The sequence below is a fragment of the Gasterosteus aculeatus genome, chromosome 3 (assembly GCF_964276395.1).
Source record: "Gasterosteus aculeatus chromosome 3, fGasAcu3.hap1.1, whole genome shotgun sequence".
Taxonomy (NCBI): Eukaryota; Metazoa; Chordata; class Actinopteri; order Perciformes; family Gasterosteidae; genus Gasterosteus; species Gasterosteus aculeatus.
Window position 1 is genome coordinate 17,970,813 of NC_135690.1, and position 21,073 is coordinate 17,991,885.

At 42.8% G+C, this 21,073-nt stretch overlaps 2 protein-coding genes across 3 annotated transcripts; one reads left to right on the forward strand and one right to left on the reverse strand.

Moving 5' to 3' along the window:
• Positions 1-851: 851 nt before the first annotated feature.
• On the reverse strand, positions 852-13,014 carry rb1cc1 (RB1-inducible coiled-coil 1). 2 transcript variants are annotated; one of them, XM_040170992.2, is made up of 23 exons: positions 12,482-13,014; positions 11,134-11,251; positions 10,915-11,041; positions 10,647-10,817; positions 10,312-10,514; positions 9,681-10,101; positions 9,410-9,580; positions 9,140-9,324; positions 8,822-9,008; positions 8,523-8,604; positions 8,335-8,399; positions 8,134-8,237; positions 7,781-7,907; positions 5,755-7,682; positions 5,377-5,563; positions 4,591-4,699; positions 4,145-4,439; positions 3,029-3,080; positions 2,893-2,940; positions 2,487-2,545; positions 2,161-2,288; positions 1,942-2,012; positions 852-1,747 (listed from the first exon to the last, which is right to left on the reverse strand). In XM_040170992.2, the coding sequence occupies exons 2-23, from the start codon at positions 11,202-11,204 to the stop codon at positions 1,670-1,672; spliced, it is 4,869 nt and encodes a 1,622-aa protein (XP_040026926.2). In that variant the 5' UTR covers positions 11,205-11,251; positions 12,482-13,014; the 3' UTR covers positions 852-1,669. The 2 variants fall into 2 exon arrangements, with proteins under 2 accessions (XP_040026926.2, XP_077956059.1); XM_078099933.1 differs by lacking the exon at positions 2,893-2,940.
• Positions 13,015-15,774: 2,760 nt separating this feature from the next.
• LOC120807889 (uncharacterized) lies at positions 15,775-19,556 on the forward strand. The gene is made up of 9 exons (XM_078099939.1): positions 15,775-16,056; positions 16,668-16,812; positions 17,002-17,217; positions 17,375-17,508; positions 17,640-17,733; positions 17,962-18,291; positions 18,497-18,656; positions 18,730-18,857; positions 18,986-19,556. Exons 3-9 carry the CDS (start codon positions 17,194-17,196, stop codon positions 19,139-19,141), a joined length of 1,026 nt encoding a protein of 341 aa, XP_077956065.1. The 5' UTR covers positions 15,775-16,056; positions 16,668-16,812; positions 17,002-17,193; the 3' UTR covers positions 19,142-19,556.
• Positions 19,557-21,073: the final 1,517 nt, after the last annotated feature.

Sequence of the window (21,073 nt, forward strand, 5' to 3'; positions counted from 1 at the left end):
TCAGCGAGTAAAAGGCAGTTTAATTGGTGGAACTAGCTGCAGGCTACACATGGCAGCGTTAAATCCCATTCAGCCTGATGAGAGTGACTCCCAGCAGCACTGAGCTCAGTGGGGGGTTGTAAACATTTACACTAAGAGCCTGTCCAGTGCACATGGCTGGTGCTTGCCAGCCACCTCGGTATCGAATGTTGTGTTGCATATTTTGTCATTCAGGCCTGTCCCGAAATTGTAGGAATCACACCATCAATTTACGAAGGAGCCGTCCAAATGTGACAACGGGCTTATGCTAAATGGAGAAAATAGAGCTAAACATTGTTAAAACACCCCTAGACCCACATGGTAGAGAGTGCTCGGCAGAGAGCTGCTATGCTCCCCGCTGTGAACTGGGAAAGTGATGTTGGTGGGCTTCCTTCTCCATGAGGGCCGCATCGTTCTTGGGCCCCGATTTGAAGCCTTTTTGAAGTCTGTTTCCTGCTGCAGGATGCCAACATTAATGTTCCCACAAAAGAAAAAAAACCTTAAATCAAATGAATACGCTATAGTGCTATACCGCACTGACTCCGGAGACATTAAAGCACCGTTAAAACGCTTTTAAAATTATTATTATTTTATTATTATATACGTCCTAAAAGCTACTACAGTGTTTATTTTATTTCATAAAAAACAACTTTTGATAAATTGGTTCCTCATTTTAATGCAGAAATGTCCGCAGGAGGGAGTTTTTTTTTTTTTTACTTTTCACCCCTTCATGATTACAGGGATGAGCTCAACAGCATCATCTACATTGTTTTTATCATTATTCTCAAATGTGGAACAACAATAATTGGCCCAAAAAGAAACCTCAGAGTCCGTTTGGGATCAATCCTTTATTGTTTCAAAACTCTATCTTTTACAATACAGTCATTTTTTGTTACATGTGTGATTTGATGGGTAATGTACAATGTCGTCCAATAATGAAACAGTCAACGAATTTCTTTCTACATATCGATGATCTATGATAGTGAGAAGTTTGTGCCGATATACCTTCTTAGTTCAGACAGCTCAGTTAAACTTCCCTTTTCGAATCGACAAAAGCATTGTTTTTGAAAGTGCATTTCAAGGATTGCAAAGACGACTGTTTCCATAAGTCAGCCATAGTGTACATCTCAGTATTGACGCAGGGCCACACTGCTTTGTGAGTAACAAACAGCATTAACTACGTTTCCAACTACAACATTTATCTGGATAAGTAAATCAAAGAAAATATATCAATATACATGCCGTGAACATTCCTCCATAAACATTTATAATAAATGTATATTTGTAGTTGTTATGTTGATATTGACACAGTATTTTCCACAAAAGGACAAATGCTGATAATGAGAACCAATATTTAACATCCAAATTTGGTTTAACTTTACACACAGGTCAGGTGGCATAAAGCCACATTAGAGCAATGCCCTAATAGAGTTAATAGCAATTGGTCCACAATAACATATCTGGGTTTAAAAGGAAACTAAAATGTGGTAGCAGGTGAGTTATTGAACTGAAACCAAAAATAGCATCATGACTATCTTAAATTCTTTAAATATTTAAGGTCTTTTGATTTTCAAGTTATGAGTTATAGTGTGAAGCTCCTGTTCAAAAATTAAGCAATATAAATATACATTTTTTGCTCATTACTTGGCTATCATACTTTTCTGTTCCATGGAACAGCTTTCACTCTGTAGAACTTGGTTCCTAAAGGAACCTTGAACCTGTTCTGTGCCTGGGGAAGGAAAGGAGACAAGGAAACAAAGCCGTTGTGAGAAGATGGTTCAAAGCGGCTTCACTGACACAAATCAACACATCAAAAAATGAATCCAAACCATGTGTGGACATTGTCACAAATACATACATTTGTGAGCCTACTGGTTCTTACATGTTCATTTAGAGCACACGTTAGTGGTTTGAATTCAGTACCTTTTTTGCCTGACAATATTCCTTCTCCATCACCTTTCCAAGTACCCACGGCCGTCTTGACGTCCCTGATGCTGAACAACAAAAGAAAAGCCACCTGTTAAGCAAAAGCGACTCTGGGAAAACCACAAATAAATTGCACTTATTAAGAAAACGGGACTTCTACATCATCATTTCATCAGTAAATAAAGAAACACAGGTGTCCAAAGTAGAGCGTCTGACCTGGTTTGAGGTCCAGTGCAGAGAGAGACTCTGAGTGCAGGAAGTAGAGGGTGGGGCCGACTGTGAACAGCACGTAATTGTCGTGCCTTTCATCCAGGATGATTAGAACCAAATCGCCTACCTGGAAACTACAAAACAAAGACACACAGAAGCATTAGCAGGACTTCTTCCAACTAATGACATAAAAAGGAAAATTACTGTAGTGGTACAATAATGTGTGTGATTACGCTCCGTGTCTTGATGGCGAGAGTTTGATCTCCAAACAAAAACAGCCGCTAACAAATACAGCGTGGACATGCGTCGGTTTTTTTTAACCATCCACTTACTCTCTGATGGCGATTTTGTCTGAATGCCGTGACGACACAGACGACATGCTCTGAGACATCTGCAAAGACGAGGATTAGGGAAACGTTACACGTGTAACACCGAGGTGCAGCGCTCACACTCGTCTCACTGGGCTTCGTAAATAGCATTAGCATCCCTGGCCTGTTGACTACGGCATTAAACGCTCGTTTCAATTGGATCTCATGCAAATTCAAAAAATGTCATTTTCACTTGTTTTTTTTTTTTAAATCCATCCCTCTTGTCTTTGTAATGTCACTCTTCCTTAAAAATCTCTTTCCCCTCGCTGAGCTCTTTGGCCTCCCGGGTCAGGGTTTTACTCTTTGATGCTACTGCCCCCCAGTGGAGCGGGTGGGACATGGCCCACAGAGGTAATATGAAACAACTGACCAGTCTTTGACTGAGCCGCTTGTTTTCTTCTTCCTTCATGTGTAAAGTCTGAAACGTATATATCGGATGCATTAAACCGATGAGACATCCAGAAAACTGCACATTTTTCCATCGATTTGATTGCGTTTCTATTTACCCTCTCGAGGAGGAGTATCCGCTGCTTCTCCTCCGACATCGGGGTGCTGTCACTACGGGAGAGAAAACAAATCACTGACCGGCGTCCTCTGAGCAATGTAAAAACTGTCGGCGTTGTGGAGAAAAAGGAAAATTGATCAACATATGAATTGATTTTCATTGTTAGTCGCTGGACTATTTATTAGTTATTCATTTGTATAGTGATGAATAGAAAACTTACACTGTCTGATCAAAGCCTGCCTGCCTGCCATCCTTCTTTCCTTCATTGCTTCCTTCACTGCTGCTTGCTTTCTTTGCTTCCTTCCTCGTCAAATGTCCCTTCTGTCCATCCGTTGTTGGGATGTTTTACACAATGTCCTTTTAAATGCTTCTCTAATATCAAGAAGTGCCTTTCCATCAGCTCGCTGGCAACCAAACCAATTTCATCTCAACAAAAGGCTTGATGCTGTTGCACGTTGGCTCTGGATGAACTGCATCTAACAAACTCATTGTTGCGTGAATCTATCGAAGCTCGTATCCTAAGGAGGACATAGTCCAACGTGACAGCTGTCGATTTGGTCTTAATAAACTAATGTCTTGTAAAAACCACATTGTTACGATGCAGGAAATATATTCTTAACCTCTGAATGGACTAAATATGTCTAGTGACATTTTCAAATGAGGTTTCGCGGTTGGTCGGTTGAGCACAATGACGTGGCAGCACAGTATTAGATGACCTCTCGTCTGAAGACGACAACTCATTGTTTTTATTCAGTGGTGTTCAGCACTGATTCGATTTGATGGAGATTGAAGCTTTGTGTATTTGCATAGTGTGTGTGTGTGTGCACTGAAATCGAAAGATTATTCACACTGGCACAATAAATAAATAAATAAATAAAGATGAGATTGTGAGTTTCTCAGAATTTCCTCTCTGTGAACCACAGAAATTCTCCCCATAAGAAACAACAACCTCCCCTTCTTGTCCCATATTTGTGGACAGTAACTCGTACTTTGTCAACCTCGGTTCAAACATAAGAGGTGGAGCAGGGCAAACACACCGCCCTGCAGGAGGCACGTAGAGAGACCACAACCACCACATTATAAAACCAGCAACGCGAGTGGAGAAAAAGCTGCTTACTGGACAGTCACCAGGCTGGCTTCCACCGCCGAGTCCACCTGCTCGTCATCTCGAATGGCCGCCACGGAGGCCAGCCTGTCGGTTTCAGGCCCGGGGTCGGAGGGAAAAGGCCCGGCTAGCGGCAGCGGCGCCCGGGCCGCCGCCCCGGCCGGCGAGACCTCCAGAGCCGAGGGGTTCGGAGCGAAGAAGGCAGACGAGATCAGGGCGGCGCCGCGCAGCCGGTTCAGCTCCTCCTCCAAGTGTTTCTTCTCCTGCATGACGCTGGCTCGGTCCTCGGAGAGAGTCTCGATCAGCGCTGCAACAAGGAGCGTCATGTCAATCTATCGAGCAACACAGTGGCTGTCGGAACGATTAGCGGTTCTATTCCGGGGAAGCTGAAGAACTGATTAAGGGAACGACTAGTTGTTTGAAATAGATCTTTGTGATATTTGGTGGACAGTCCTCACCTTTGTCCTTCTCCTGCTGCTGGGTAACTGCCCGCCACTTCTCTGTCAGCTCGTTGATGATGTGCTCTTTCTTCAGCTTCTCTCGGGTTAGAACAGTGTTGAAATTAGTCTAGAAGAACCACAGAAGAAGAAAAAACATTTAGCGTTTTAAAAAGGTTTACAACCATTTTTGGTTGTAATTCATGTCAAAGCACAAATGATAGGAGAGAATGCATTTTAATTACTAAAGGTCCAACAATGCAAATCAGCTTGCAGCCAAGGGAGTTGCAATTGTTTAGTTGGTTTTCCGTTTAATTTTCCTTTGTATTGTTCCAGGTCTGATCCCTTCAGCATTTGTTATGCTGAGTGACAAAATAACACAATTGAAATGCAGGTTTGTGAGCTTAACTGATGTTTCAAATTAGAGTAAGTTCAGCTTGATTATGAAATATTTTGTGCAAATCGAAAGTCTTGTTAGCTTAAACTATGATGAGTACAGGAGGAAAAAAAATGACTGAAAGTAACAAGAGAGCAAAAATGAAATCTTGCTGCAGTCCCTCGGGATCTTTTGTTGTAGACGAGGGAAAGATCAAGTCAGTCCAATGAATGAAAGATCGATCTGTTGATGTCTACGGCTTGACTTTAAATGTAATGCAAGCTGCAGAGTGCCAGCGTCAACATACATTCAACTTTAAGGTTTTCACAAAAGCAAGTTCTCACTTGTTTTAAGCATATTAAACTGCCATTATTAGTGGCATTAGTGTGTCAGTAATTATTCCAGCGACCTTCTGCTATCACCCCACCAACCTGCTGCTCTGCGATTAGCGACGTCTTGAGGTTCTGCATCTCCTCGTTCTTCCTTTTCTCCAGGAGGTCCATCTGGGACTGCAGGCTGGCCCTCTCCTGCTGCAGCCGCTCCTGCAGTGCCGAGTCTAGAGACAGCGGCGCTGCGGCGTCGGCACGCCCCTCGGCATGCAGCGACAGCCCTTCATCACTGAGAGGCACACAAAGCAATGCACAACGTGGACAAACAAGCTCGCGCGAGACAAACACAAAACAGTTCCGTTTCAATGGGAACAGATTCTATTTAAGCGAACCAGTCATTTGGAATCGGGCACGTAAACACAAAAAGGAAAAGCTAGATTTGTATCTGTAATCCGTCTGTCGTTGTGATCAAACATTCACCTTTTTGAGGATTGTCTCCCGTGAAGCTCCTCCTCAAGTTGTCTTATTCTGTCCAACAGCCTCGTCTCCACGTCCTCCTTCTGCTGCTCCAACGCTTTAAAAGCGTCTGCCGACGCAACCTTAGAGGCCGCCTCTTCTTCTGAATCTCTCTCCGTCGCTTGTCGGTCCTGCTCTACTTTCTTGGAGAGCAGGTCGTTATCTGCCTGCAGTTGGCTGATAACAGTCCTCAATTCTGTCTCCAGTTCCTGGGAACTCCGGAGCTGCTTCTCTTGCTCTTCCTTTAGAGCAGCCACTTGAAGGTCGAAAGCCTGCTCGACTTTCTGCTGCTGGTCGGCGTGGTTCTCATCGGCATTCTGGGCCAGCCGCTGCAGGGAGGCGAGCTGGTTCCGCAGGGAAGTGGCCTCCTCCTCGTGTGTGTCCACCAGCTCCGAGATGCAGTTGTCCTTCTCGGTCCTCATGAGACTCCTCAGCTCTGCCAGGTCCACTTCACACTCCTCGTTCTTCACATCGAGCTGTTTTTTGACATCCGCCAGCTCTTGGCTGAGGACTTTGGTCGCTGCCTCCACCAGGGACTCCACAGCCTCGGCCTGCTGCATCTGGGCCTCCTCAAATAAGAGCCTCACCTCCTCTGCCTCGGACTCTTTGAGGGCTAACTCCACCTCTACTTTGCAGCGGAGTTCTGCAAGCTCAGTAATACGAGCCTCCATGTCCTTAATTTGGCTTTCCTTCTCTTTAAGTGCAGCGGCGTGGTGTTCGGCGGCCTCGCTTAACTTTGCGCTATTTTCAGCAGCCAGATGTTCCGCGGCCCTCCGGTTATCCTGGTTAACGGTCTCCAGTTTCGCTGCATGTTCCTGCTTGAGCTTTTCCTCCATCTCCATCAAGTGAGACTGTTCCACAAGCTCCAACTCCTGCCGGATCTTCTGCTGGCCACGTTCAATCTCAAAGTGCAGATTCTCCAGCTGGCTGGTCAGAGAGTCCCTCGAGAGCGAGAGCGCCTTGATCTCTTGGCTTTGCTCGCCCATCACCTGCTCCAGGGTTTTGATCCTTTCCAGCTGGTCCCTTTCCGTCTGGGCCCATCGCTCTTTCTCGTTCTCGAGCTGAGTGAGTTCTTTCTCTTTGCGCTCCATCAGCCCCTCCAGCTCCAGCATTGCGTGCTGGACATCTTTGACAATGTTCTGGTTTACTTGGTTTTCCTCCGTCAGCGTCTGAACCTGCGTCTCCAGCGGCTGCCGAAGGGAGAGAAGCTCGCTCTGATGCTGCTCCGTCAGCTCAGATTTCTGGGTCTGGCAGATGTTGTCCACGACGTTGCTCACCTCTGTGGTCAGATTTCTCAAAACGAAACCAAAGTCGTGTTGTTCTTTTAAAACCATGCCCCTCAAGTGATGGAGATCATCCTTCACGCTTCTGAAGTTTGAGTGGGACTCCTCCGCAGCGGATTGGTACTTGTCAATCACTTGTTTAAGCACAGTGATCCTCGAGTTCTCCCTCTCAAGTATTGTGGTGTCCTGCATGCGCTTGTTGTCGATAGCGTTAATGACGGAGGAATACAGCGACTCCACCATCATTTCGGGGCTAATGGGTTCGCTGATGGGGTTCGGAGAGGCCAAGTGCTCCTCAATCACAAACTCGTTGACAGCGGACATGAAGTCGGATTCGGGGCTCTCTGCTAGAGAATCCAGGTCCAGGGAGCCCTGGTGCAGCACCGGATCCATGTTCGGGTGGCCAATGGTTTCAAAGTCAAACGTTTGTGCGTCTATGCTGTCCGGGGACAAGTCCTCCAGCGGCGCGGGGGCGGGAACATGCAGTGGCTGGCTGCTGGGGCTCTGCAGGCTGAGAGAAGGCGGCGTTTTGGAGGACCTTGATGTCATGGTCCCGGTTATGCTTTCAGACTGAGGAGTCAACACCGTTGATCTCTGACTGAAGGAGGTCTGCAACGACAGGACAGATGAGGGGAGAGAAAATGCTTTTCCAAATAAATACATGAGGAAGGCTGTCATTGTATTTGTGTTCATCAAGCGCCCATTACCCTTTGTTCATTCAGCAGGTCAGTAATAGTTTGAGACATCTCATCCACACTCTGTGCAGCTTGGACCAGCTTGTGAAGCGTCTCTACGTGGCGATTTAAGGGCGTTAAGTCGCACATTGTGGGAACCCTGCAGAAAAAGATTATAAGGGACAACATTTGGGACAGAATTCAAAACTACTTCCCAACTTAAACAGCCTGCATCTCATGCTAGGGTTTGTGCACGGCGAAGCACCGCAGTCCTTCCTCTCACAGCACACACAGCAGTATTGTTCACTTGTCAAACGTGTGCATTCACAAATCATACAGAAACAAGCTTGCCAGAGTATGTTATCATCAGCCATATTGGGACTCACATGAGGAAAGGCTGCACCTCGACAGGACAACAAGATTTCAAGTACTGCAGGTCATCAAGTGAGATGTCTGGAAGTTCGTCATCAAACCTTCTGGGCTTCCGTGTCTGCAAATGAGCAAGAGAAGAGACCCTTTAAAATACAGCTGAAATATAATACACGTGAATACAAACTTGGTCACGGTCTTGTTGAATTGTAACTTACACAAAAGGAGGTTGGAGGCCATGAATCGAGTCCTCGGAACAAACGATTTCTGAGGAAAGACTTCCCTGAAAGGAAATGAGTAAAAAGATCAAACCTCCGAACCCGCCTGGGATCTGTGTGTAATCTCAACATCACTCCGTGCTCTGAGGTGACTCCTCAAATCAGCTGACGCTTCAAAAGAAACTCACTGAAGAGTTTCCCAAAGGATTCCCTTTTGAACTTCTCCGCCTCGTACAGTCCTTTCCCGTCCTTCACAAGTGCATAAGCCCACTGAAAAGAATGATTTCAAATATTTTACAGCAGAGTAATAAGCGATGTCCACTTTTGATGCAACAAGGGTGTCTTACTGCTGCTTTGACAGAGAATAAACAGCCTGTCCAATAGAAGACGACAAAAATGAGCAAAATCTATTCTATTCCTCTTTGAATCAGTGTCTGAAAGACTGATCACTGTCCAACGAGGAAGGACGCATGCATGGAGCACGTACCTCTCTGTAGTGGCGCATAAACATCTTTCGCCTCACGACCTCCACCACAGCCAAGCAGTACATCTGTGGCACGGTGCTGAGGGCCTCCACCACCCTCACTCTTTCTATTAGCTCCGTCAGAAGTCGGAGTAGAGCCTGAAGCTTCTCCCCGTCCTGGTCTGCATGAAGCATCACGTAGCAGCACCATCTAATGTTAGAGGTGCAGACAGAGTTTTCCCATGTTTAAAACCAGCATCCCAAAATTGTGTGCAAGAGAGCAGGGAGCTATTTCAAATGTCTAAAAACACAAATTGAGGAAGAAGTGGTTTTCCGTCTTACTTAAGTCTGACTTGAAGGTTGTTTGCGAGTTCTTGTTTGGCAGTGGTGCATTTCTTCTTGATGTCCAACAGCTTCCTGTGGTTGTTCAGCATGATCATCAGCTGGTTGGTGTGACTCAAACACAAATCTGGCAGGACAGATGTGTCCTTCAGGTTTTCAGCCCGCTTCTGATTGGCCAGAAATCCCTGCGAGAGAATACGTGAGCATGTGACCATACGCAGACACAGTCATGTTATGGTGTTTATCTCCCACAGACTCACTCCCACGTACCTGAGCAAGTTCTTTCTGCTCATTCACCAGCTTCTTACAGCTCGCAATCATTTGGTCTAGAGCATACAACCGGTCCTCAAGCCCCTTGATGGCTTTCATGTTTTGATTATCTAGCTTGGCAATTGTGTCACGACAATCTGTCAGGAAGGGTTGAATGATCCGAGGGTCGAGCTGAAAGAAACAAGATTTCAGTGAAGAGGTGTGATATTGTAACAGCGCATTTAAAACACCATTTTGACATCGTCTATTTCATACATCGTCTGTGTCTCACCCTATTGATGGAGTCAAAGCATTTCCTCACGACCGATTCCACATCGTTGGGTCGGTCTTGCACGTTGATCCAGTCCAGTAGTGTGACATTGAAGCAGGACGGGTTGGTGAACTCCGGAGCATCATCCTCATCATCCAGCAGTGCAGCTCTCAGCCCACCACTGTCAGTCATTTCATTGGTTTCCTGGTCGCCAGATGGTTCAGATGTGGTCATCCCCGGAGCGGGGAAGGGTGCAGATGACTTGGAGGGCCTCTGTGTGTCAGCAGCGCAGAGCACAGAGTCGGTGGACTTTTCTTCTTCCGTCTCATCTGAATCTTTTCCTGGGGTTGAGCTTGACTTCTCCATGCTCTCTTTGTAACAGTGTCTTGTCAAACATTCCAGCAGAGGAATCCTCGCCATTACAGAAACTGATGTTCCTAGCCTGCAATCGTGAGACGTTACGCCATTATAGTACAACATAAGAGAGATTAACTTACTATTACAGTGATTTTAATGAGCTAATACTTTGATTAAATATGCGGCAGTAGCTACGGCGTCAACAAAGGCAATATGCAGTAATTACTTTAAGTTCAAAACTATTGGATAAGATTGGTAAAGTATAAAATAGCTTGTTCTATGTACCAAAACTTACTTTGAGAGTTTAACTTTAATTTCCTCCAAGTCGTGTTGATAGGTTACATACGAAGAATCAAATTTCATAAGCAACTTTTGATAAGAGAGAGTGCAGTCGTCCAGATTGGCCATTATGGCAGCCCAGCCTTGGTGTTGCAGGTGTTCATCATGAACCAATCGTTCACAGAAAGAGCAAAGTTTTGTGGCAACTTCAAACATTTCCTACAGTGGCAAAAGAAAGAAAGAAAATCACACAAGTTAGGACGCAATGGTTCCATGTGTTTATCCCATAAAAAGGTTGTGCAATAAGAGGTCACTTTATAAAAATAATAACATAAATAAATGAGTAAGTACCAGAGCAAGTTGTGTTCGCGAGGCAACAGTGTGAAAGACAGCAGGCATCAGTAGAGACTCCTCTACTTTAACCTGGATCTCACTCTCAATAGAGAAGGTGGTTTTGGGGATCGTGGGATCCCGGTCACACAGGATCATCTCTTTGTTGAACAGGAATATGGGGTTTGTTTCCTAGAGGTCAACCGTAAAACAAGAGTAATGTGTCACAAATGCAACCCTTAATACTTTTAAGCCACATGAAAAGCACATTAATGCATTAAAAACTTACAGTGCCAGCACTGTAGCTGCAGACACGCCTCTCTGCAGCCATACATTCCCCTCCATTAACAACAAGGACTTGATGTTGAATTGCAATCTTATATTTGGCTTGGATGGCATGTTTAAGCTCCAGAACACTGAAACAAAGAAAGAATTTATTTAGATCACAAGAACCGAGATAATCTGACCGCTGTTTTTCAGAGATATTGTTAAAATGACAGTTTCTTACGTCTGGACAGCAAGATCAGTATCAAATGTCAATGTGCTGCCATTGTTGACCTGGAACACATACAACTTCATGTTGAATCTCCCAGAGTTCTTTGCGTTTGCCTGTCTTCAAGGCCACCCTGTGGGAAGAAACACAAACATCAACAGGAGATATATTGATCATCTTTCCATTTGCCCTGAGTTTGCCTACTATGATTAGATATGTTCCGGTGAGACGGTATACAGCCATTTGTCACTCTGTCTCTTGTCTGTTACTTGTTCGTTAGTGCACTTTATGCTTAATATTTTTCTTTTTAACTTTTTAATATTTAAATTTTTTTAACTTTATTCCCTTGTTTTATACTAACCCATAGCCTTAGCCTTATTCTACTAACCCATTGCACTAGCATTTCATTCCACTTTATTTTATTACTTGTGCACTGCTGTCTTGTCTGTCTACTGTCGTGCACTAACCGCCAAGACAAATTCCTTGCATGTTTGACATATTTTGGCTAATAAATGTTTCCTGATTTAGTCAAACCACAACACACCAAAGCTTCTCGATGAGCACCTATAATGTATTTATGTATCACCATATGGGAGAGTATTATTATTATTAGAGTCTGTGTCTTTAGATCACTTATGGTAGGTTTTAACAAAAGGTCAACACGTTGTGAGCAATCATGTAAGGCACCTGCACATTCCAGTCTACTGGATCACCGTCCTGAGTCACCTGTTTTAACAACACACGAGATGTCACCTTATATGTTGGTCTGATGCAAGACAAAGGGAGACTTTCAGAACTCACAAAATAAGTGGATAGTTCGCATTTGTTGACGTCAATCCGTAAACACGTCGCACCAGGATGCTAATCCGACAAAATACCAAGTTAAAGGTGTAACACTGACAAGACGAGTATCAGTAACTGTTAACTGCTGGTGTTTACTAAATACAGGCTTTGAGGACGGTGGCTAGCTGACTGACATTAATAACTGTGTGCAGGTCTGCGGGACTCGACTCATCACGGGTTCGTTCAACTGTTGATGCCCAACGAACAGGGAACAACTGACACTCAACCGCTGCCACGAAGCTCGAGGCCTCCAGTTGGTCACAGTTACGGTGGAAACGAAAGGGGCCGTTAGCGGCTGCTAGCAGGCTAGCTGTTCAATAACAGCCCGCTGCCTGCGCTAACTGGCTATTAGCTAGCACAGCTGTCTGTATAGCGCAGGACAGATATTTGAAACGTCGATGAATTTGGCAAATGTAATTAGGTTATGTACAAAAGCCCACAACCCCCGTTTGTACTGATATTGGCACACGGGTGACATCCCACGTTGAATTAATTCAATAAACGACTTGACTATCCTTACCTTACTTTGCTCGCATCTCACTGTTCTTGGTCTCCACCTCGACTAGGCTAGCTAACAAGCTAGCAACCAAGCTAGCTAACGTTAGCTAACCAGTTTTAGCTTGGCATACATAGAGCTAACGTTAGCTGAGGGAGCTACTTAGCTAACGTTAGTCTAGACTATACTAACAGAGAACCATAGCTGGCTACACCGACCCGTCATATTGCTGCAAACAGTAATTTGTAATTCAGCAAACACCCGCCGTGAAGGTGTCACACACGGACAAAGCCACTAGTTGCTTATCTCAGGTAACGTTAGCTAACTACGCTAACAGCACCCTCTCGGTCTGTTTTGTTGTTGTCATCTGCTGGTGGGCGGTCCGTGGACGATCCAGACAACTGGATCCCAATGAAAGCTAAGTTAGCAGTCATTTTGCAAGCAAGAATGATATAAAGTACTACTTTTATTCACGTTTAAGTTAAATTATTAACCGTTTGAGCTGGATCCATGTGCTGATGTTCAGTCCAAGCAACGTTATGTCACTATTTTAGTAGGTGAGATTTAAGATGAAAACTACAGACAACTAACGTTAACTTTTTGAAAATGGTTATTTATAATTTCCCTTATTTTTTCATTTTTATTTTAACGCACATTCGATCACGAAGAAATTGTTAAACTGTTCTGCCTCATTCAATGCCTTCATTAAGGCATCATGTAAACATCTTTTTTATTTTTTTTTATTTTTAAAGATGTTCCTTTATTTATTCACTTATTCTTTTGGTTGCTTAACGGAACTTCCAGTTTTAAATCAAGTCCTCATTAACAATCTTTGTAAAGTGTTACATTTAGGGATAGTATCTGTCACGATCTAACCTACAGATGTGATGTGTTTTTATTCATAAAGTAGTATTTCTCAATTATTTTTGTTGTTGAAGATGCGCACACGCTTTAAGTTAATCATTAACAAATAAAATTGTATAACCATTGAATAGGTTCAAAAGCTTCAGCTCCTAAAAAAGTACTGGACTTCCCATTCAGTATATTCCGTCGTCACTACTTTTCCAGGTGTATTCTGGGAAAATAACAGAAAAAAATGATGTGCCGTGTTTTGCTGCAACATGAGAAGGGGTGTGGTTAGTGTGAGGCTGCAGTGTGTGGATGCTGCTTTTTTGCTGCAGGGATGAGAGAGTTTAGGTGTTGTCTCTCGCTCTGGTGGTATTTTATTTAACTAAAGCGTTTTATTTGTCTCATGTATTCTTTACTGGGCATTTTGGTTGTTGATTTAGAACACGCTGAAGAAAGGGAATAACTGGCAAAAAATAAATATTAGAAGAAAGACATCCTTTCTAAGTTAGAGCAACTGTTTTGTTTTGTTGCTTTTCTTAATCTATAACGCAGAGAAAGGGACATTAATGGAACCAGAAAATTTTGACATCAAACAAAAAACACATTCAATACAGTTTTACCGACAGGGTATTTACTTTTTATTGCGCCTTCATTACAGCAGACCACAGGTTTCTGTCATTGTTGCATCCCAACTTGGATGCTTTTAAGAAAACCCAAATACCAATTGGATAAATAAGTCTCCAAATGTCTCAAAGTCGTAAATGATTGAATCATTTATGTCATAAATCCACAATGTCGTGAGTGCTGAATTGAATGTGTTCTTGTGGGGAATGTAATCGCGACACATTCTAAATACGTATAAAATGTCTTCAAAAGAACAAATGTCTTCCACGTGAGGGGGATGATTAAAGCGATGCCCCTCCACTACCTGTGTGCAGAACAACCTTTCATTGAGAGGGCTCGTCCCGTGTTTGGCAAACTCTAAAATCGCAAATCTAACTTCACAAACATTTATGTCACAATCTTGTCTCTTTATTTATTGTCATTTATTGTTTTAACAGAAAATTTAGTGGAGCAAATTAAGAAATCGTGTCTGTTCTGGGTTGATTTAGGGCTCCCAAACAGTGCGTGATGAGTGTGACTAAACACCAAAATGACCATAAGGGATTTTTATAACACCAAATAAAGACATGTTTAGTATAAAACACGGTAAATGGGTTTACAGGAATCCAAATCACAAAAAGAAGCACGTTAAGAAAGCGTTAACGTCATTGCAACAAGCAGATCTGTGCATCTGTAAGAGACACGGCAGGAGAACAGAAAGTGCTTTTGTAAATGTGTTGCTACTGAATGCATCGTTTTTATCTCCTTTCGTCACGGAGTCCTGTAGTCTGTGAAATGTCCTCTCAGCTCATCGATGATCGCTTAGAACCGGGTGGTGAGTTGCAGTGAGTTCTGACTTTTTGCCATTACTGAAAATAAAGATGGAAGTGTATGGTTAGGGTGACCTTGTTAGAGGGCCTCGATAGAAAAGGGAATTAATAGCGACTCCTCAGCTACAGTTTCAGTCTGTTAGGCAAGTTTGCCCTGAGGAAAAAAAAACACATTATTGTACCTTATTAAGCAGTCCATGCCGTCTTTGCTCTCATACATGAATATTTGACACGTTCATGCTGTTAATAATCGGTCATTTCCTATAAATATTCATCTTAAACCCTGTGTGAAAGACTGACAGGAAGTAAGGTACACAATTCATATTCAGGGTTTTGTTCATCCAGCCTTTGATCACCATGTTTAACAGAAGAAGATACAGAATTTCCATCTGTAGAACGCCGGTTTAATAAAAAGAAATCCAGCCACGGCTGTAATACGCTGTGTGAATGGGGTGACACTTTAGTTTGTTGATCCTGTTTTAAAATTTCCGATTTCAAGATGGACCTGACGCAGACGGGACATGAATGACGTGGTGTTTCCTACAGGGAGCGCCGTTTGACTCATGATCAATAATAATAATAATCTATTGTCACCGTGCAACAAACTCAGTTGCGTCATCCCCCCCCCCCCGTGGGTTCTGCTCAGAGATTCCCACTCACAGGGAATAAGAAGGAGCCAGATGAGAGGGCCGATAAGAGATGTGTGATTACGGGGAGCGCTGGCTTCATATAGAGGAGCCGCAGCTGCACGTTCATGCTGATTTATGCGTGTTATCCGGTCAGCTGCATGTCGCTGCCTGTTTCATTCCCTGCGCACAAACACTCGAATCACAAGGATGACTAAGCTCAACTAGAAGGTATGGGAAGTCGTCAGAAGGTCATCGTAGCTCCTTCTTTGATTCAATCGCTGCATTTTATGCAACTGAACGGCTTTATTTTGTGATCGGTACACAGCAAATTGAGCAGAGTTAAATTTCTGGTGTTGATAAAGATAGAGTCAATCGAACTCTATTTGGAATTGATCTAAATCTCTATGTTGTTAAATCTGTTTGATTTCACACTGCACCACAAAAGAGTTGGTGTCAAAATGGAGTGTTATTACTGTTATTGTGAAACCAACTCTATGGGTCGTCAGTCTCTCAGCTCGGGTGTAAGGAGTGACTACTCTCTGGCATCGCGCGAACAATAATCTCGTGAGAGCAACAATCTGGCGGGATTCAAGTAATTTACCTGCACAACTCAACTGGAGCAACGAGCAGCACAACGTTTTCGAGGACAGTTTGTTCAAAATTGAAGAAAACGTGTTGCATTGTGTCGGTAAGTAACAGTTAATTAGATAACCTAATGAGTGCTATTATTATATACAGATGGACATATATTTAGACATTAGTAATATATTTATAGCCGCTCTAATGTAGGTTAACTGTTATGCTGCCGCCTTTACTGCAGCCAGGCTAATGTCAGCTAGCTAGCAACCGTAACCTACGCCCAGAGCGGACAAACTACTGTACGGTAACTGGCAAGCTAACGTTGGCAAGCTAATTTTGCCAAGCTAACGTTAGCAAGAGTTTGTTTCTTCTACTTTCACACGTTTTCTGTTTACTGGTCTATTGAGTCTGACTGTGAGCAAAATAGAATTCCTGTTGAGTGTTTCAAGTTTGTTAATGTAACGTTAAGTTACGTGACGGTACTTTAGTAATGCCAACATTCTTTCAAATAAATAAATGCTAGTTAGCTGGCTAGCTAAGAGCCAGAACCGGTTCCCACGTCTTAGCTGCATGGAAGCAAATATTCTCATACGAGGACTGGGTATATGTATATCTAAATTACATTTTGATTATCAGAAGTGTCGGTAGTTAATATGAAGTTACTATCGGAAAGTTAATCGGAAGGACTCCTTTCTCAAATACGTTTTACTGTGCTTATAGTTACTCAACGCCGCAGGGCTCAAGTTTTGAAGAATGGGGGGCTGAACGCTACGGCTGACCGGGCGTGGACACTACGTGCAGCGGTTACGGTTACAGACACCGTCTGGAAGGTTGGAGGGGAGCCAGCGCGGACTTTTTTTTCAGCGTGAGAAATACGATGTGTGGCGTAACACTTGACAATCATTGTCTTAAATACATATGATCTATCACTGGGTAGTAATTAAGGAAGAATATAATATGCTTAGTACTTTTTAAATGCTTTATTTAAGATTGAGATTGTTTTGTTACTGATAGGTACATTTAAATTGTCTTTGTTCTGTCTGCCATTTTGTAGATCTGGATGTTGAGCTGGTTGCAGATCAAGCATCCTCCTCTGTATTGACATTGCTGTCCCCAACTTCATCCCATTCATCCTTGGTAGTGGCACAGACTGCACTATCCCCAGCTTTATCCCATTCATCTGATTCAACCGTTATTCTGGAGTCCACAAGAAAAAGGAAAAAAAAGAAAGAACCCAACAGGGTTAATGGACCAGAATGAAGCAAAACAGGTAGAGCTTTGAATAAATACATTTGAAATCCAAAATTAATTATTTTTTGTAAATGTATTCGCAGTATAAAGTAATGTCATTAGAAAAGTTAAATTCTTTAAAAAAAAACCTAATTTTTACCGTAAGCATGCCATAACAATGTAATATTTCTTGGCAGATGGTTGAGGGTGTTCTGAGGGCCAATCCAAAGGGTGAAGAAGTCTTCAATGAGTATGATAAGACTAAAACACTAATAAACACTAGTAAACAAATGGTGAACATCCTGGTTGCAGATATGATAGAGCTACATGGGTAAGAATTGCAGGTCACTTGGTTATGTCATGTGTTGTAGCTAAATAATGCTGTTCTGTATAAGTGGTAAGGGTGTATTTATTCTTACAAAACATACATGCTTAAAAGTAAACTATGACTTATTTTTAAAGGAGGGTTCCACCGTCAAGTGTAAGGACCAATTATGCACTGGGAATTGTGACTCTTTTTCCATACCTCCGTGATCCATTCTCCAAACTTGGATATGTAAGTTCTATCTGAAAACCAAATCAGTGTGATTTCAATATCTTCTTCACTTTTCTAGTTTGTACTCATCTTGTTTCAGATGAGTTTTTGTAGGTTGCTCACCCTTGCATTTTCAACCTGTTTTTTAAAATGTTTTGCAGTCTATTCACTGTCTACAATTTTTGTGTTGAGTAACTTATTCTTAAATTGAAGCATGAGATGCCTCTGTTTGGGTCTTTCTTTAAAAAGGAACACTACTATGATCCTGAGGGTAATACTGGCTTCATTTCACGGAGGATCAAGACGGTTCAACGCAACACCTTTGCTGGCTTGCGGGGTCGTTCCAAGACCGTTCTTCAGGATGGTCCAAAAACCAGGCGAGAATCTCTATCAACCTGCCAACAGCTATTTGGTGAGGAGTGCAAGGAGGCGATATCTACAATAAGACATTCCAGCGATGAATCTGTGGTCAAAGAGAAGATGAGAGCGACTTTCCAGTATCGACAGAAGATGGTTGGGGATGATGCATCATCTTCATTCCTGGATGTGTTCCCTCGTTTTCTTGATGTACCTGGATTGGTAAGAAAACTCTTTTGCTTTGGTTGTAGTTGTCCAGTGTAGAACAGTAATATAGTCCAGTGCAGAACAATATAATATTTTTCGGCACTATACTATAATCTCTTTAATCTTCTTTTCAATCTTCCATTTCAGTATTTGACCTTTCATTCATTTTGTGATGTATGCTTGAACCTGTATATTAAAATATTGTTTTCCTTGTTTATAGATCGACCAGGATTTCTCAATGATGTTTGGTGACGAAGTGTCTCAGAAGTTCCTGTCCAAGTGGTCAACTTTCTTCAAGCCAAACATCACAGACTGCAAGACTGCAAAGAATATGGATGAGTTGCTGTCAGCAACTGAATCTGAGTCTGAAGATAACAATGGTCAGTATAAAACGTTTTCTTGAAATATATATTTCAGTGTTGTACTAAATAAATACATTTTTTATGCCTTTAGGATGGGACAGTGATCTGTCTTCAATCCTTTTGCTGCTGCATCTACTCCCTCCAACTTCAAGGGGCCAGAAAAAAACTACCAAGATCAGTTCAGCTCAAGCAACCAGCCGTCTTGTTAGATATCTTAAGGTATGCAAAAGTTCCTACACCAAGAATCCCTTAATAGATGTTGGGATTCTGAGACAGTTTTGCTCTGTATATCTGCAGAAATGTGATCAAGATGTTATAGTAATTTATGTCTCTTAACTGACCTACAGGAAGGAGCCAGTATTCCTACCTTCCTTGAGAGTGTCGACGCAAACAACCGTTCCTCCTTTGCATCGGTGAGCAAAAGAAGAATATCCAAAGGTTCTACCTTATTATCGACCGAAAACCACTCCCGTGCAAGGCACACACATCAGTGGCAGCTTTAGACATTACATTTGGACGCCTGTTCAAATGTTACAAGTACAAGGTGGGTCAGATATTACGGTACTGAGTACCAGGTTGGGTTGTACTTATGCACTGGATGTACCGATGATCTTCCTGTGTTCAAAAAGATCTGTGATATTATAATACATGAACAGCACGCTTTCATAATATCCTGTAATGTACAAACAATGTACTATGATGACCACTTTAGTGCATACTGTATAGAAGACCAAATGAATGTGTTTTCTGTCATATCTGTGAAGGCACTGACTTATTTTAGACCATTTGACAAGCAATGCTCTAATGACAATAGTCAAAGATACATAGTGCCTTATTGTTACATTTAGATAAATGTACAGCAATGAAAAAAGATTTGGTAATGTTGATGCATTTGAAGAAATAAAAATGTTAAAGTAGTGAACTTGTCATTCGTATTTCTAATTATTCACATTTCATTTAAAGATTTTTTTTTTTGTGTGGGGGGGCGGGGCAGCAATAACACTTTATAGTGTTAATGGGGCAACTCCTTTTATAGTATGCACATCACACTATAAGAGTTAATTAATGACTCCGATGAGTATTAATTTCTAACACTACCCACTGGTGTTGAGAAACTAACGCTTGAGTATTGTTAAATTTCAACTATATAAGTGTTAAAATTAACTCTATAACAGTGTTAAAATGGCAACACTTTAAAAAGTGTTACATTGACACTGCGTAGTGTGGACCCCATGGGACACTTTAAAAGTGTTGAAATTAACTCCAATAGTGTTAATTTGAGTCTGTCCATTTTGCTGTGTAGCAGTGCACGGCCATTGGCACTGACGCCGGCTCCACGACGTCTCCATCTGTGTGACCGGTGGGGTTCAGTGGGGCCTTCGTACGGACTCACGCGTGGGTTTTGTGCCACGAGGGTTTCAAATGAGGATCAATAATTCACAGAGGCTTCATAAGCGTCGGCTCGGCCTCATTTTGTCTCACTGGGTGTCGATGAAACTCGACTGCTTGGTTATTCAAGGAGAACTCCGGTGTCCCGGGGCGGCGCGCAGAAGCTCTCGCAGATCATTCGGAATGATTTATTTAATGAGTCAGTGGGGAGATATAATGCTCAGATAACTACTGCCATTTTTTAGTTCAGTGAAACAGACTTAAACGTAACCAATTTCAGATGATGACGATACAAAAAAAAACGATTTGAAGTGTTGATTTTAATTACACAGTCTTCATTCGTTCTTTCTGCTGGTGATTTGAGCTTTTACTTGTAAATTAAACATGAAGGAGCTACTTGGAAAACTCAACTCTCATCTGATCAAAAGTCAGATATCGTACATGTTGCGGCTGTGGGAATAAACGCTTTTACTCGTTGTTCTGCAGTCGAGTTGCTGTCATAACATGTTATCTCCGCCATTCGCCACCAAAAAGGGAGAGAGAGACCCTGCAGGCGCCGCTCGTGTCACATCCCTCATTACATAATACAGGATGGCACTGCCAACAGTATCACGTGCCAATGTTCACTGAGAATTAACAGCATAATCCATGAAACAAGATGCAAGATAATCCCAAACCACAAGTAATTCCACAAGTCATTTTGAGATCCACCGAATTCAACTCGTGGCCTCCTGCTGCTTTCTATTTATCTGTAGAGATCACCGACAGGCCGCGATGGAGCGCAACCGGATTAGTGTGCTAATGTCTTTGCAAGGGTGGGGGCGGGGAGGGCTGTGGGTGGGGGGGGGTTCCATATATGGTCAACAGATGGAGGCAGAAGGCTGAAGATGATGCGCACAGCGAGAGGTGTGCAGTACGTTGCAGAAGGGCTTCACCGTTACATAAAGAGAGCCGACTTCACATTCTGATGGTGTTTCGTACACAGCGACTCCTCCTGATAAGAAGCAGATAGAAACAGCTTTGGGTCGGAGACCTGTGGACATGTG

Bases quoted from the DNA above. Each gene is read 5' to 3' on its own strand.
- rb1cc1 (XM_040170992.2), bottom strand. From the start codon at position 11,204: ATGAAGTTGTATGTGTTCCAGGTCAACAATGGCAGCACATTGACATTT. The intron at 4,440-4,590 runs GTGAGGACTGTC...TCCTTGTTGCAG, and splicing joins GCAGCAGGAGAAGGACAAAG to CGCTGATCGAGACTCTCTCC. The intron at 2,013-2,160 runs GTCAGACGCTCT...TTTGTTGTTCAG, and splicing joins TGCACTGGACCTCAAACCAG to CATCAGGGACGTCAAGACGG.
- LOC120807889 (XM_078099939.1), top strand. From the start codon at position 17,194: ATGGACCAGAATGAAGCAAAACAG. The intron at 18,292-18,496 runs GTAAGAAAACTC...CCTTGTTTATAG, and splicing joins TTCTTGATGTACCTGGATTG to ATCGACCAGGATTTCTCAAT. The intron at 18,657-18,729 runs GTCAGTATAAAA...TTATGCCTTTAG, and splicing joins TGAGTCTGAAGATAACAATG to GATGGGACAGTGATCTGTCT.